The sequence below is a fragment of the Cladophialophora psammophila genome (genome assembly GCF_000585535.1).
Source record: "Cladophialophora psammophila CBS 110553 chromosome Unknown aczJe-supercont1.7, whole genome shotgun sequence".
In the NCBI taxonomy this organism is placed as follows: domain Eukaryota; kingdom Fungi; phylum Ascomycota; class Eurotiomycetes; order Chaetothyriales; family Herpotrichiellaceae; genus Cladophialophora; species Cladophialophora psammophila.
The window spans coordinates 243,940-258,616 of NW_006912928.1; the positions used below are offsets into that span (position 1 = coordinate 243,940).

Here is a 14,677-nt window from a genome sequence, read left to right on the forward strand (position 1 = left end):
CGTTAAAAGTATCTTGATTTTTGGGTCCGCAAACGCCCAAAAAATGAGCAGGACCCCCAGCCTGGAATACTATGGATACCAAAATTGGAAGGGGGTAATTTATTTACTAATTACTCCTCTGCTGCGTACAGTCAGTAGCCATGTAGCTAGTTCGTAAATCTCTTGGATATATCCACGCTTTGGCCCTGGTCAAAAGCATCAGGCCCGTACGGACTGAGAAGTCTCTAGACCCCAAGGTAAAGATGGCCATCCGGGGGGTCCTCAGGGAGGATCGATAAGTCTCTATCCGCATATTCTATGATAGAACGCTAGTCCGTGAACACAGAAGATTGGGTGCGTGTGTGTTGTGTCGTAGACCTGTCTTCCACCATCAGGCTGGGCTTCCTCCTTTGTGTTTCAGCCTCGCGGGGGGCTTCGCTTCATCAACCCGACCCACCTGATGACATATACGATATAATATACGAGTATTATGGCAGGTCGTCGGAGTCGAAGATGCTCGTGTCACCATTCTCGAACCTGAACGAATAGCCGATTGTGCAGTTGGAAATCTGAATGCTCTGGAGCAATATCTTCATCAAGGGCGTTCGTCGGAGAGTTTCATGAATGTAGTTGATTAAGATATCAAAAGCAGATATGCCCACAGATTCTCTGTGCTCTCTGTAGTGGTGTCTCTCTCAGTTATGACGCCTTCGAGCCTTTTGTACATCTTCATTAGATAGATATACACTGTGCAGGGTATCTGAAATCAATCATCGCTCGCTTGGATACTGCCCCTTCCCAAAACTCCTGGGATTCTCCCAGCACTCGTTGCTCAAACCGCTTCAGCAAACCAGGTCAGCTGTACACCCCCACCACAAGAGCGTTGACCACATGCCCTTCTTTCCAGCCTTGATCTAGCAAGGTGAGCTTTTCGTCCAAAATCTTACCAAGGTATGCAATCCGTATCTTGGCTTTGCTGGGGACCTGTCTGACATGTTAGCAAATGCATCAGGGGGCCGCCTTCTGAAGTTCTCACATCTGTTTCATCCCGGATCCTCTGAGCCAGAGCGCTCACCCTCTGGCTTCTGCCGAGCAGAACAACCACATCAGGATCCCCACGATCGCTAAGCCGGCATCTGACTGTAACGGCATCCTTTGGGACGGGCGCTTTACCCTTGACTTCTTTGGCCTTTTCCTCATTAGAGCTATCCTTGCTCCCATCCAGATTGCCGCGCTCTGCTGCCTCTAATTTGGCCGCAATAGCATCAATATCACTGGTGCCTGTGACTGTTTGGGAATCCATGTCTGCGTTATCCTCGATAACGTCCGTTGGATCCGAGATGACGGCCTGGGGTATTTTATACAGATTTCCATGTTCATCATAGGCCCCTTCCTCCAGCTTTCCCGTCGGGAGAGTGACAGACAGGGCGTCTAGTATTCCCTGGGCGTCGGCCAGATCACCTTCATGCAGACATTGAATCACCTGCTTCAAGCCATTCCATATATCGGGGCTTCCAGTGACACGGGTCTCGAAGAACTCATACCTCTCTCTCTGTAACTGAGAGTGAGTCCAGGTTCTGTCTTTGCTCCTCCACGGTTTTGGTGGCTGAAGAGGAATATTGTAATGGTCTGCTAGGGACAATCGGCGGTGCTGGCGTGATCTTGTAGTCTGGTTGACCGAGTCTCTAGGAGTAGAGAGGGCTGACCTGGATGTTTCGCTGTGATGGATGGACAGACCAGAAGGGGCCCCGAAATTGCGGGAGTCCGGGTCGTGAGATGCACCATTAATAGCAGTTTGGGATGTTATGGCCTGAGGAGAGTGTCGAGTCTGAGGCGGGGCATGTGGGTGTCCATGGTCTGGATCACGCGAGTCTGTCGGTCTCGATGCACAGCAACCCTAGAGAACCAGGAACATCAGCCATTGAGCACTTCGGGGAGCGGGAACGGAGCATGAGATGTCTGGAGGGGGGGGATGCTGCAATACCATGGTGCAGGTCAATTCATATCTGTCCCTGGCCCGGTCGTCAAATGATCTGAGGTGTCGAGCTGGGAGTCGTAAGTGTCATCTGCGCCGATTTTCACGTGAAGTGGAATGGGGTACAGCAAGATGGTCGGACAGCAACACAAAAGAAGACGCAGGGCCGCAAACAAACGCACAACCAGCAGCGAGTGGCTTGAGATAGTAGAGCGCAGATACCATAGATGCAAACGATGAGGGGGAATAGTGGTGGTATATGTACGGAGTCCTGCGAATGACTGCGGTGGCCAGATGCAGGACTGAACGTTCTGTCTACCGAATTGGTGAGTGCGGCAAATGGACGGCGGACATACCTAAGAACAAGCAAGACAGGGCATTGGTGGCATTATGGGGCCTTTTACCTAACCATCTTTAACCGTAAGAGCGCATGGAGCCTGCAACGGGCGTGCATTTAGCACTTGGGCCTAGGACCTTGGGTGTTGGCAATGCGGAGAAGGCGCTGGCGCCGAGCAGGGTCCAGAGGCCCCTCTCCAAAGCCCAGAAGTCCAGATCGATCAGGCTAGTGAAACCCCTCGGGCTAGGGGGGGCTTCCCTGGGTGCTTCTCCTCCCTCCTCTTACCTCTTTGCACCCTCCGTAACAGCTCCCAAAAATAATCCTAATGGCGACCCCCCCCCCCCCCCCCCCAAAAAAGCCTCGGTGTTTCTCCTCGGTGTCCACTAAGGACGTACCTGATTCTACGAGGTACATATTACTTCCTGGTGATCCAATCTACATTCATGCATCATGCATCATGCACCCTGCTGGGCCTCAGGGTTAATTGTCATCCCGCCTCGTCTAGTCGCGACTAGCTAGCTGAAGCGGCATGTGCCATGTGCATCCTTTCCTTCCTCAGCATCTGAAAAATCAAGCTTCTTGTCCCTGCACGATGACGGATCAGTGCGATTAGTCTCGCATGCCCGTTCGTTCCTGAGGTCTGCTAACTTGGTCCTGAAGCATGGACGAGTCCGAACGATAAACGGTTTATGTTTCTCCTCTCCCACACAAGCATGCGACCGGACCTGACTAGTTCTCATATTCGTGATGTGGCCATTATCAAAATTCTATCCATCCAGCGAAAAGAAAACGAGACCCCAGCAGTATGATCATCTACAAATGTAAAGTATACACAAGAACGCGTATTGGATCCTCCTCCAACGATCTGGGGAAAAAAACCGGCTGAATTCATCTTTCAGCGGAACTCAATTGCAGGACAGACGCCCATTCGCCAAATACCCGGCTGTCCCTCGTGCTTCAACTCGAGCTGTTGGTACCTGTCGCTGGATCATTAGCCATCAGCTATCTCCGAGCAAGGAGACCAATGGAGGACTTACTTCTCACTTTTGGAGTGGAAATAGATCCCACTTACTCTCCCTTCGATCTGGTTGAAACAGATATAGTAGAACCCTTCAAAACTGGCTCCCTGAATGGACTTCAGCTTGTAGTCTGGCACCAGGAAATGCTCCTTCCACCTCATGAAGATGTAATCTTGCTGCCACCAGTTCTCGTGGTTCATGGGATATACAAAGTTGATGTTGCGCTTAGCGTGCAGACTGAGCGGTCGCCATGCAGGAAACCTGGCCCAATGCGTAAGGTCCGTCTTGTCGCTCGCGCCCCAAGCGGGATCCCGGGTTCTGAAGCTATACTTCTGGTTTGGTCCGCCGATGATCTCGCCAGTGAAGAAGGTGGTCAGCGTTGGATGGTCCGGTGTCAGGCCACAGATTTGAAGGTATCCCGACATGCTGCATTGTTCGATGTCCACGGTCAAAATGGTTACTTCAACGTTGTAGATCTGTCGGTCCGACTGCTGGGTGCCTTTAAATTTGGAATAGGGTTGAAACGATGCCGAGGGATATTGCGGTCGCAGTCGCCGTTGAGAGAAGTCCCATTCTTTCGGATCGTTGTGCGACCAGTCTAGTTCTTGGTCGATCGATGGGATGCCGGCATTGTCTCCAACACCAGGAAAGCCTCTAGTCCGGTTGTTTGTACCCGACGTCAGCGGAGGCGAGGAGATGCCCGGGTCACCTGCGCCGTTTTTTAAGCCTGTCTCATTCGCCGTGAGTCTCATGTCAGATATATGCTGTCCAGCGTTGCCGTGGCCGATGACGTGGGTGGTTGCTATGGCATCAAATCGTCCTGTCTGCCGCTCGCCATCGTTCTCAATGCGCTCGCTTAAGCCTATGTCATCATCGACACTATCTATCATAGGTGTCTCGCTGCCTCCCTCGGATTGCAGCTTCTCCTCGAAACCCGGCGGGGTGGTATACATAGTCTCCTCTTGCATCTGGGCCATGCCGGCAGCGGTGTTGTCGCTGACAGGCCGTCGGTCGACTTCATCTCCGCCCGCCAGTGCCTGCTGCGCGACTAGACGCCTTGTATCCTCATCTGCGTCGATTTCTGGAGGCGGGGTCAATGGAGCCGGGCACGCGACATTGAGTTGGGCTATCTCGGAGTCGGGGGGACCAAACGACGTATCGGGCGCATGGGTTGGCATTGAAAGGCGAGGGACCCCAAGGTTATCATATGGAGGGAGAGCGATGGAAACGGCGGAGCGGTGGGAGAGGGGCGCCGAGTGATGCAATGGCCAGGGAGATCGCAGGAGAAGGGAATACAACCCCTTCGTCAGAGCACGAGATACATGAGAATAGAATGATGAGATGCACGCTGGTCGGCGAGACGGGTGGATGGGCTCTAGTCGATTGGAGATGGAGAAGGACATGCTCGAGTCGAGTCCATCGTGACCCAATTTTTGTTGAACTAAAAACTCCCGCCCCGGCTTTCGGAGGTTCCTCGCCTTTTGCGGGGTACACAGCACGCAAGGTATACTCATCAAGTCGCGGGCCTAGCATCACCAAATTGTCACAGGCCTGCTCGTTCCTGCTAGATGCCCTGTGTTCCAACATGACCCGGCCGGTCAGTGGTGATCGGCGTCCGACCTCGACGTTATACATGCAACCAACTCTTTATGGCTGTCGCCAACCACCATCACGCCTGGAAGAAATCACACCAGGCCCTCTGCTAGACCAAGATTTCTTTTCGGGTCAAATATCAAGGACATATGCTGCGACTGGTACTGGCAGTCCTCTGGCTCCAATGGCAGAGTCCAGTCCTTGCAAGGTATTGAAGATGAGGGGCCGCAAGCGGGTTGGTTTCAGATGGGTTTGATCTGCCGTCCATCTGCTTAGCATCTCTTTTCACTCCCCGTGAATACCAGCTTACCTTGAAGTGGAGAGATATCAGGGAGAACACCAAAGCTTTGAGATCCTGCACTAAATAGTAGAACACTCGCAGCCCTTCTGGGTCGGCCGAATCCGTCACGTCTCCGAGCGAGCCAATTTTCGCAGTCTGCCCACAATCAGTCAAGTCGCAATCAACATGTAACGTCTCACACACCTCAAATTGGATGTGCTCGTTTCCCAATCTGATCTCAAGCTCTTGTCTTCCGTCTTTGTTCTTCTGTGGCCACCGCGAATCATCTTCCTTCGTGATCTCGCTGTCTTTGATAATCCGCTTGATCTCTGAGACGAGGAGGGAGCTGACACACACTGAAAATATATCAGCATCCACACACGGTCCAAAAGCCCAGAACTGACTCTCTTTGCGAATGAGGGAATCGTTGCGGTAGTTGGAGTTGTTTGCATATCTCGCTATTGCGCTTCGACCGTCTCCAATGACTCTGAAGTCAAATTCTGGCTATCCGTCAGTGATACCGCGTCTGGCAGGCTGGAGCTCTTCCCACCCAGAAATTCATGGCCAAATCTGCCAGAATGGCCAGAGCTGCCCGTGGTCAGTATTCTCCAAGAGAAGGCAGGCAAGGGATCAAGTCCATACTAGTATCGCACGTAGAATGGCTCATTCAAGTCTTTCAAGTTCGACATGGTGGAAGTATAGGTTGTTAAGAATGAGGTGTTAAGGTATGCGAGGGTCAAACGCCGTTGATGGTGGCCTTTCAGTGTCAACCCTGGATGTTGGAGATTGCCCGCTCCGAGTCGAGGCTGCGCTATTTGCCCATCGAGCCATCTCAAAAACCGCCGCCGCCGCCAAGAAATAAATCAACGAAGTTCCTGAGACTTCACTTTGTTTGGGCAATTATATGATGCCGCCCTATTCTCTTCCTCTTAAGGGTTAGAGAAATTAGCGCCTTGGCGTATGTTAGCGCGACATCTTGGACAAGTCTCCAGGCAGCGTTAGTAAAGACCGGTTTAGGGAAGCAACGAGATCTATTATCAATACCGAGCGAGACGAGTATCATTACGGAACTGAGAGTACAGAATACTAATCAGCCGGGGAGGAAGCGCCGCTCTCCACAATTATCGACTTTCTCCCCGAGTTGGTGGACGCAAGTCGCTGATATGCATGCTCTTGAAATATACGTAGGTTCTACAGCTCTAACACCTACTAAACCCGGTGAATCCCTCATATTTGCAGGGCTTTGTGGATTGAACTCCGCCGTTCGGCGAATCTACACAATTTAGTGGTTCAGACCCCTGTGATAGGCCTCCGAGAGGCATCTGGGAATTCTATGCTACGCATTAGATATAACGTCTGCTCTTCTTTTGAATCGGATCTATCCACAATCTTGCTGCCATGCCTCCCGTAAGGTGCAACTTTGCCTCAGCCCTCTATGATCGCATGGTACCTCTTGCAATGGGCGAGGTGCAGCCAGCAGGTCTGTCGGTAAACTTCATCGATGTTCATCACCCGCGCGACGTCTTCGACCGGATGATAGCAAATCAGGAATTCGATGCCTCAGAGCTGTCTAGTTCGGAATATATCACCCGCCACGTTGCTGGAGATCGCACTTTCATCGCACTACCAGTTTTCCCCTCTCGGGTCTTCCGGCACAGTTTTATTGTCGTGAATAAAGACAAGATCAAGGAGCCAAAGGATTTGAATGGTAAGAGGATTGGTGTGCAACTGTACACAATGACTGCTGCCGTGTTCATCCGAGGTCTACTTCAACATGAATACGGCGTGGACATATCGTCCATTGAATGGGTGGAAGGTAAGATGGAGGGACCAGGTTCTCACGGCAAACCCTCCGCCCTGAAGCCCCTCAAGCCGATTAATATCACGCAAAACACCGATCCCACCAAGTCTCTCTCCGATCTCCTCGAGGCAGGCGAGATTGACGCCACAATCGGAGCTGATATCCCAGCCTGCCTTGGCAAAGCACCACACATCGACCGTCTCTTCCCCGACTTTAAAAAAAAGTGGAAATGGACTATTACAAGCGCACCGGCATCTTTCCGATCATGCATCTGGTGGCCATGCGCCGAGATTACTATGAGCAAAACAAATTTGCGGCATCTGCCTTGTTCAACGCCCTGGACGACAGCAAGGAACTGGCGAGAAAGCGGATGGAGAGTACGGGTGCATTAAGATACATGCTTCCATGGCTACCCCAGGAACTCGATGAGATCCATGAGGTATTTGGAGAGGATAGCTGGCCTTACGGCATCGAGGAGAACCGGAAGACCTTGGAGGCGTTGGTGCAGTATCTTCATGACCAGTCAGTCGATGATTGAGAGGAAGGTACCTATTGAGGAGCTGTTTGCCCCAGTGAGGAAGATCAACTTTAGGATAGGCTGACAGAGAGGGAGGAGGCAATATAGCTTGATCACGAAAGTTTGAACTGTTGCCAACTGGTTCGCATGTTGAGAGCTGTGTGATATATTCCCCCTGTTTCAGCCTTGTCCTTCCGCAGTGGCTAGTCCCTCAACGGGCTTCGGTCGGGTTTTCCAGCCAGAAGGTCTTGGTCCGGGGAGATGATTTGCTATCTCCGTTTCCCCGCACATATTACTCCCCGTGACTGCCCCGGAACTGCCGCTGTCCCCCTCCTGTTCCCCAGACATTAGTTCCTATTGTTAGGGCCATTTACTCAACACCCCGGCCTTGCTCACATCCAGACAGTGCTGGCAGCTCGAAAATGCATTCCAGCCAGCTGCTGGCGTTAGGGCCGTTGGAGCCATAGCGTCGCGAAGCGGAACATGGTGATAAATAAGATAAACGACTTTCTTTCGTCAAATTGTGTGAGTCTTTCTCGCCCTGAACCCCTTTTACTTTCGGAGTGCAAGGTCAGACTGGCTGCTTGCCGATAGCTTGTTGGACCCCTGTATATTACGGTCCCCCCTTTTCAACTGTCCAGACTCATCTACCTTGGGGCCCGTGCTTGGGAGTCGCTGTCGAACGGTGTTGCCATGGCCGCTGAAGTACTCAGCCAGGAGAAAAATTTGCGTGTCCTGTCGCATGTCGAGGAAAATGATGGCCTTGATATTGAGCTTGCAAAATGTGGCGAGATCCCGGGACTGAAGCTTGACGAGCATGGGCTCCCTCTGGTGCCTCAACCTACTGATCACAAGGCTGATCCACTGGTATGTGTCGACTTGACCAAACCAAGACGCTGGCGTTGACTTAGGAACCAGAACTGGCCGAAGTGGTACAAGTACTACGTGCTGTCGCTGCTGTGTCTCCTCGCCTTCTGTGTTCAGTGTGAGTGTCGCTGGTGTTGAGCTAGCTGGTAGGAGATGGTGCTGACGCTACCATAGTCGGAGCTGGCATGGTTCCTGCCGCGTTTGGAGTGGTTGCGAAAGACTTCAAAGTTACGCACCAGCAAGCCAGCTACTTGACGACATCATATACGCTCTTTGGTGGTATCACTCCTCTTCTGTTGACACCGTATGTCAATATGTATGGTCGAAGACCTGCTTATCTGGTGCGGAATTCTTCAATCCTGTGCCGTGAACGACGCCCGTCTGATGGTAGCCGCAGATCTTCACTTTAATTGCCATAGGCGCAAATGTTGGCTCAGGATACGCTTCAACCTACGCTCGCGAGGTCGTCAGTCGATGCTTCGTCGGTATTGGTGCTAGCGTTGCTTTGGCCATTGGTGGCGCTACTGTAAGCAACAATGCAATCACGACTTTACTCTAGGCGTGAGATTAACCTTCTCTAGATTTGCGATATGTTCTTTCAAGGTGAACGTGGAAAGTATATGGGCTTTTACGCTCTAGCGGTCACGAATGGGGTGAGTAGAACATTGAACCTGAAAGCATCTCAGCCAGCTGACATTTCTACAGCCACACTTTGGTCCCATCGCCGGTGGTTATATCGCACTCAATCTTGGGTGGAGATGGATCTTCTTCGTATGTTCCACGACCGTCAACCATATCCTATCATAATGACTGACCGCCTTCAGATCAACGCCATTATTTTCGGCGCCGTCCTAGCTATCTTCCTGGTCTCCTTCCCTGAGACGCTCTTCTCCCGGACAGACTCTAGCAAACTTGAGAATCAAACCTACTGGCACAAGATGGCGTTCCGTGGAAAGGTCTTGGACCGCAAGCTGACTCTGTCCGACTTCTCTGCCAACTTCAAGATGCTCAAATACGTTGCGATTACGATTCCTTGCATCTACTACATGACGACCAACACCTACGGCTCAATCGTTTTCGTGCTCACCGCATCTTCCATCAGCGAGAAGCTCTACGACTTCAATACGGCCCAAAACGGTCTTTTACTGGGCATTCCTCTCACACTCGGCTGTCTGATCGGAGAATCCTGCACCGGATGGATCTCGGACCAATTGATTAACCGTTATGCCCGCCACCATGATGGTTATAGGAAGCCCGAGGCTCGTCTGTACCTCTGTTTCCTCGGTCTCTTCTTGCCCGTTGGCCTGATCATCCATGGCCTCTGTGTCAACAACAAAACTCCATGGATCGGTCTCGCCGTTGGTATGACGGTTGCCAGCGTTGGCGTCCAGGCGGGCACGACTCTGACCTATGCTTACTGCACAGACTGCTATAAGCCTCAAGCTGCGGAAGTGTCGACCATCATCAACCTGTTCCGTCAGATCTTCGCCTTCACTATCGGCTTCTACGCGCTGCCGTTTGGTCAATCTGTCAGCTTCGGGGCTGCCTGGGGAACCTTCGCCGCCATTAACTTCGTAACCTGGTTGGGTCTGCTATTCCTTATCTGGAAAGGCGAAAAGATCAGGAGGGCGCAAGGTGAGCCGAATCTTCATAAAGATTTGTGAGCCATCTCCTCTTCAAGTCTGCTTTCAGCCGGGTTGTACAGTTGGGAAGTCCATTGCAGGAGATGGTCGGGATACGCAGCGGGTCACACCTTGAATGGATATGTTTCCGGATTTTTGGAAGATACAGTGACCAAAGGACAGGTATTTAGTCAATTACAACGTCTCATCATGTCACCCGATAGAGTCTCACCATACTCGTCTCTCATAGCCATTAGTGTTGTGGTGTGGACTTCCTTTTCACCCAGAAGCTTCAGCCCAGGCACACGACAGAATTAAGGCGATCGTGCCCAGGGTAGTCAGTGAGCTGCGTGACGGTATGCATTTGTTGACATGATCAATTTTAATCCGGCGTCTTTCCGCGCCGTAGAAATTGGAAACATGACCAAGCTCCAGTGATAGGCTCTTCCGCTAGAAGCGTTGAAGGGTTGTCGCGGGATCTGAGATGCCGACAGCCGACTTGGTGGTTCAAGGAAAAGAGGATCTGCTCCGGCTTACAGATTGTGTATCCCCAGGGATATGTAGGACGTAACGCTGAAGAGTTTTGGGAGAGGATATGCGATATTGTCCAACTTTGTGGTCTTTTATCTCCCCGGCTCGCGCTAACATCTTGGCGTAATTCTGGTTCTCCATTCTCCCCGGCCCGGGGGCAACTTCCGGACAACTCCAACCCACACTCATTGTTGGGTAAACCTCTACTGCGCTGCAATTTCCCGCTACGCTATCAATGTGACAGCCCGGCTCCTTCTAAGTCTTTTTGTCCCAATGGGCCCAAGGGTCCCCAAGTCTGGCCGCGGAACCGACCTCTGAGTAGTGCGAGAGGTATGGAAACCTTCTCGGAATCCGCGGTCCTGAGCCTAGTAACGATGCTCGACCGATCAGTTTTGCGGGACCGTCGTGTTGCTTCGCTTCGAAAGGTTGCTTTCTTTACGATCTCACAGGAACGGATTTGCCTTCAAACCCTTCGTTCGAGATCTGCCAAGAAGGTATATACATAACCGGGGGAAAGCTTGGATTCTTGACTCTTTTCAGACCATAGCGTTCAGAACACAATCTTGGTCTCTAGTAATCAGTCAAATCGATCTTTCCAACCATGCATTCAACAACGCTCAGCAACATTGAAATCACTGACCCAGCAACATTCAAAGTCGCCATTATCGGCGGTGGAATCGGAGGTCTCACAACGGCTCTAAGTATCGCATACCAAAATTCCACTCTCAAAAGCATCACCGTCTATGAACAGGCCCCAGCGTACAAAGAGATTGGCGCTGGCATTGGCATCGGCGTGAATGCAGCCCGCGTCTTGAAAAATTTGGGTGTGTGGGGAGCTGCAAACGCCATCTCCGGCGAACGCAATGGTGTCCATCGGAGCTGTCGACGATACGACACTGGTGAGGAAATCGTCGCGGTTGGAGCGATGGATGAGAATGCGGATGGTGGTGTTAGGCAACTGAGCGTGCACCGTGCAGAGATCTTGGATATCCTGTATCAGGAACTGATACGGAACTACGACGGTCGTGTTACGCTGAAGACGGATATGAAAGCTACTAGAGTCGAGGTAAGCGGAACTCAAGAGCTCGATACTCTTTCCCCTTCCGTTGGCGATCTTGTCGGCCAAGTCCCATACCTCTCCCCTTTCGGCCTCTTTGCTCGTATCTGATCTTTCTTCCAGGAGTGCGGCGATGAAGTCGCAATCTACTTCGCAAACGCAACAAACTCGATGGAGGTAGCCAATCTGGTGATCGCATGTGACGGCATTCACAGCACCATTCGGTCGCAATTTGCTCTTGACAAACCCCGATATAGCGGCCGGATCGCCTACAGAGGCCTACTCCCTCTCAGCGCCATCAGCGACAAATGGCCTTATCCTAGCTACGCCGTGAGCTGGTTGGCGCCGGACAAGCACTTCCTGGTCTTCCCCATCTCGCAAAACAAGACGCTCAACGTTGTAGCCTTTGTGACTAAACCAGAGAACGAACTTGGCGATCTGAAAGAGAGTTGGACCAGCAGTGCTCCCCGCGGGGAGCTCGAGAGCGAGTATGCAGGCTGGGAGCCGACTGTTGGAGCCGTGATTCAAGAGATGGAGGCTCGGCCGGGGAAGTGGCGCCTCAATGACCGCGAACTGCTCGAGCAATGGAAGTACCTCAACGGCAAGGTCGTACTAGCTGGTGATGCCGCTCACGCAATGCTCCCACATCAAGGTTGGTATTTCCGCTTCCACTGGTGCAAATGCCACTTTTAGTCTCATCTCGCTAACTCGCGATAACTCCAGGCTCTGGAGCCGGCCATGCCATCGAAGACGCCTACATCCTAGGCCTCATCGTGAGAGACTACTTTGCCAACCATATTCCAGGTCTAGCCGCCTACACAGCCCTGTATCAAGCCGTCCGACGACCCCGCGCTCAGAAGGCCCAAGTCACCAGCCGTCAGGCCGGTGACGTGTATGAAATGCAGGGCAAGGAATTCGAGGGTATCACCTCCTACGAAGATTGTTTGCCCATCGTCCGCGAGAAATTGGCTGGTCGGATGAAGTGGGTTTGGGGTCATGATCTCGAGGCCGATTATCAGAAGGCTCGTGAGGAGGCTGGGTTAGCCGTGCAGACCCAGCCAAAAGCGTCGCCTAGGACGAATGGAACGGTGAATGGAATCGTGGCTGGGACGCTGAATGGCAAGATCGGTGCAGCTCAGCATGGGATCGATGTCCAGGAGGTTGAAGCATGAATCACGGCGTCGTGGCCTTGTGATGCCCGGAGTTGTCGGTCCTTCCCAACTTTCCATCAATAAGAAGGCTGATGTTTCAGGGCAGCATATTTCACCTATTGCATTCCCACTGGCGCAATGGCCTTTTCTGCTCGCTGTGCCCATTTGGAAATTGGAGACCTCCCGACGCTGGCGTCGTTTGTGATTGGAGTTTTGACGTTTTGGCTTAACGTTTCTCCTTATTTGTCTAAACACGTTTTCCAGGCGGCCTGGCGCGGTGCGATGGCTTGTTGAAATGGGGGAACTCTAGAAAGAACTAAATTAGGAGGCCTTTGCCGGCGCACGAGAATTAAGGTAGACGTAGACACACAAAAGATAGAATTCCCCTGGATCCTTTGTATGTGCTGTCTCCTCGCGAGAATGGACAAGGCTGACACCCCTGCACCGGGAAAGGGGCCAGCACCAGCTGATGAAACAGGACAGAATTAGACCACCGCAATATGATCCGTCTGGGAAGCCCCGTACGGTGTAGTTTCCCTTCTGAAATATAGACCGGATGCTGCCCCCGTCGAAGAAAAAAAATTGCCGGAGCTCACAGAGGGTAGTCCGGGGAGATAGGCTTTTGGCTTCTTGAGCGGCGGAAGACGGTGAAGATAGAGTGCGTGTCAGGAGATTCTATTGCGCACGTACGGAGTACGTAGCGTAGCAAAATCATTCTACTATAATGGATTCGCATTGGTCTGTCCTGGTGCGAGTATCGATCGACTTGTTTCGGAGCCGTCTATTTGAAGCATCTAGTCCTTTGAAGCTTTCTGAGTCTTCCTTTTCCTTTGACCAAGTCATCGTCGTCGTCGTTGTCCGTCATTGCTGTCGTCGTATTCATCGCATAATCAACATCAACATCAACAACCATCGTTCTCCTGCGGAAAGGGGACCGACGGAAGATGGACATCCACACCGCCAAACGCACGCTCATAACCGCCAACCACATCCTCCACCACCAAGGCCAAGTCCTAGACGCCTACGGCCACATCAGCGTCCGCCACCCAACTGATCACACCGTCTTTCTGATGGCGCGCTATGTTCCTGCAGCACTAGTCGCGTCGCCCGATGACATTGTCGAATACCGAGTTGAAGATGCGGAACCCGTGGATCCGCATGCTCCGAGAGGTTATACGGAGCGGTTCATCCATTCCGAGCTATACAAGAGGTTTGGAGAGGTGAGGAGTGTTTGCCACAGTCACGCGCGGGAGGTTATCCCTTGGGGGCTGTTGGTGGGAAAGGGATCGGGACTGAAGGCCTGTGTTAATACGAGTGGATTCTTGGGTAAGTCTCGACCCGGGCACAGTGGCGACAACCAAAGCATTTTTTGGCCCGTTTTCTTTTCTTTGAATATCGCGAGGAAAACAGTGTACAAGGGAGAATGAGAGCTTGCGGAACTCACGAAAGTTGGAAAAGCTGAATTGGATTGCAGGAAAGGAAACACCCGTCTTTGAGCCACGTCCGCATTTTAGGCTAGGAGACATCAAAGACCTCCTGATCCGTTCCGCGCATCTCGGTGCTGCGCTTGCAGCATTGTTCACCAATTCAGCCGGTAGTGGCGGTCAGCTTGATCGGAGCGTCGTATTGATGCGAGGCCACGGAATGACTGTAGCAGCGACTTCGACCGAGCACTGCGTTTTCCGCTCAATTTATGCGAGGAACAATGCCATTGTCCAGACCACGGCGGTGACGTTACTAAGTTCGCTGAAGCTGGGATCGAATGCTAGCAGTGAGCACGATCACGAAGAAGAGGGGGGTTTGACGTTCCTCGATGAAGAGGAGGTGGCAGATTGTACGGGGATCAATGTGAAGACCGTCCTCAGACCGTGGACTGCGTGGAGTCGGGAGGTTCAGGCGAATCCATTATATGTGAATCTTGCGTAGGTCTGGGAGTTGAGACAGGGTT

General features: G+C 52.1%; 7 protein-coding genes across 7 annotated transcripts; 4 read left to right on the top strand and 3 right to left on the bottom strand.

The window, feature by feature from the left end:
• Nucleotides 1-834: 834 nt before the first annotated feature.
• A1O5_05093 (uncharacterized protein) lies at nucleotides 835-1,282 on the bottom strand (the record flags this gene model as incomplete). Its single annotated transcript, XM_007745696.1, has 2 exons — nucleotides 835-963; nucleotides 1,016-1,282. 2 exons carry the CDS (start codon nucleotides 1,280-1,282, stop codon nucleotides 835-837), a joined length of 396 nt encoding a protein of 131 aa, XP_007743886.1.
• A 1,904-nt stretch (nucleotides 1,283-3,186) lies between these two features.
• A1O5_05094 (uncharacterized protein) lies at nucleotides 3,187-4,488 on the bottom strand (the record flags this gene model as incomplete). Its single annotated transcript, XM_007745697.1, has 2 exons — nucleotides 3,187-3,268; nucleotides 3,329-4,488. 2 exons carry the CDS (start codon nucleotides 4,486-4,488, stop codon nucleotides 3,187-3,189), a joined length of 1,242 nt encoding a protein of 413 aa, XP_007743887.1.
• Nucleotides 4,489-5,145: 657 nt separating this feature from the next.
• On the bottom strand, nucleotides 5,146-5,872 carry A1O5_05095 (protein mago nashi; the record flags this gene model as incomplete). Its single annotated transcript, XM_007745698.1, has 6 exons — nucleotides 5,146-5,160; nucleotides 5,214-5,339; nucleotides 5,388-5,539; nucleotides 5,588-5,683; nucleotides 5,734-5,771; nucleotides 5,826-5,872. The coding sequence occupies 6 exons, from the start codon at nucleotides 5,870-5,872 to the stop codon at nucleotides 5,146-5,148; spliced, it is 474 nt and encodes a 157-aa protein (XP_007743888.1).
• Nucleotides 5,873-6,581: 709 nt separating this feature from the next.
• A1O5_05096 (uncharacterized protein) lies at nucleotides 6,582-7,522 on the top strand (the record flags this gene model as incomplete). The annotated part of the gene is made up of 2 exons (XM_007745699.1): nucleotides 6,582-7,182; nucleotides 7,209-7,522. The coding sequence occupies 2 exons, from the start codon at nucleotides 6,582-6,584 to the stop codon at nucleotides 7,520-7,522; spliced, it is 915 nt and encodes a 304-aa protein (XP_007743889.1).
• A 672-nt stretch (nucleotides 7,523-8,194) lies between these two features.
• Nucleotides 8,195-10,032, top strand: A1O5_05097 (uncharacterized protein; the record flags this gene model as incomplete). The annotated part of the gene is made up of 7 exons (XM_007745700.1): nucleotides 8,195-8,368; nucleotides 8,420-8,486; nucleotides 8,543-8,709; nucleotides 8,766-8,894; nucleotides 8,950-9,021; nucleotides 9,074-9,139; nucleotides 9,193-10,032. 7 exons carry the CDS (start codon nucleotides 8,195-8,197, stop codon nucleotides 10,030-10,032), a joined length of 1,515 nt encoding a protein of 504 aa, XP_007743890.1.
• A 1,090-nt stretch (nucleotides 10,033-11,122) lies between these two features.
• A1O5_05098 (uncharacterized protein) lies at nucleotides 11,123-12,750 on the top strand (the record flags this gene model as incomplete). Its single annotated transcript, XM_007745701.1, has 3 exons — nucleotides 11,123-11,587; nucleotides 11,702-12,230; nucleotides 12,302-12,750. The coding sequence occupies 3 exons, from the start codon at nucleotides 11,123-11,125 to the stop codon at nucleotides 12,748-12,750; spliced, it is 1,443 nt and encodes a 480-aa protein (XP_007743891.1).
• A 923-nt stretch (nucleotides 12,751-13,673) lies between these two features.
• A1O5_05099 (uncharacterized protein) lies at nucleotides 13,674-14,655 on the top strand (the record flags this gene model as incomplete). The annotated part of the gene is made up of 2 exons (XM_007745702.1): nucleotides 13,674-14,055; nucleotides 14,204-14,655. 2 exons carry the CDS (start codon nucleotides 13,674-13,676, stop codon nucleotides 14,653-14,655), a joined length of 834 nt encoding a protein of 277 aa, XP_007743892.1.
• Between the last annotated feature and the right edge of the window lie 22 nt (nucleotides 14,656-14,677).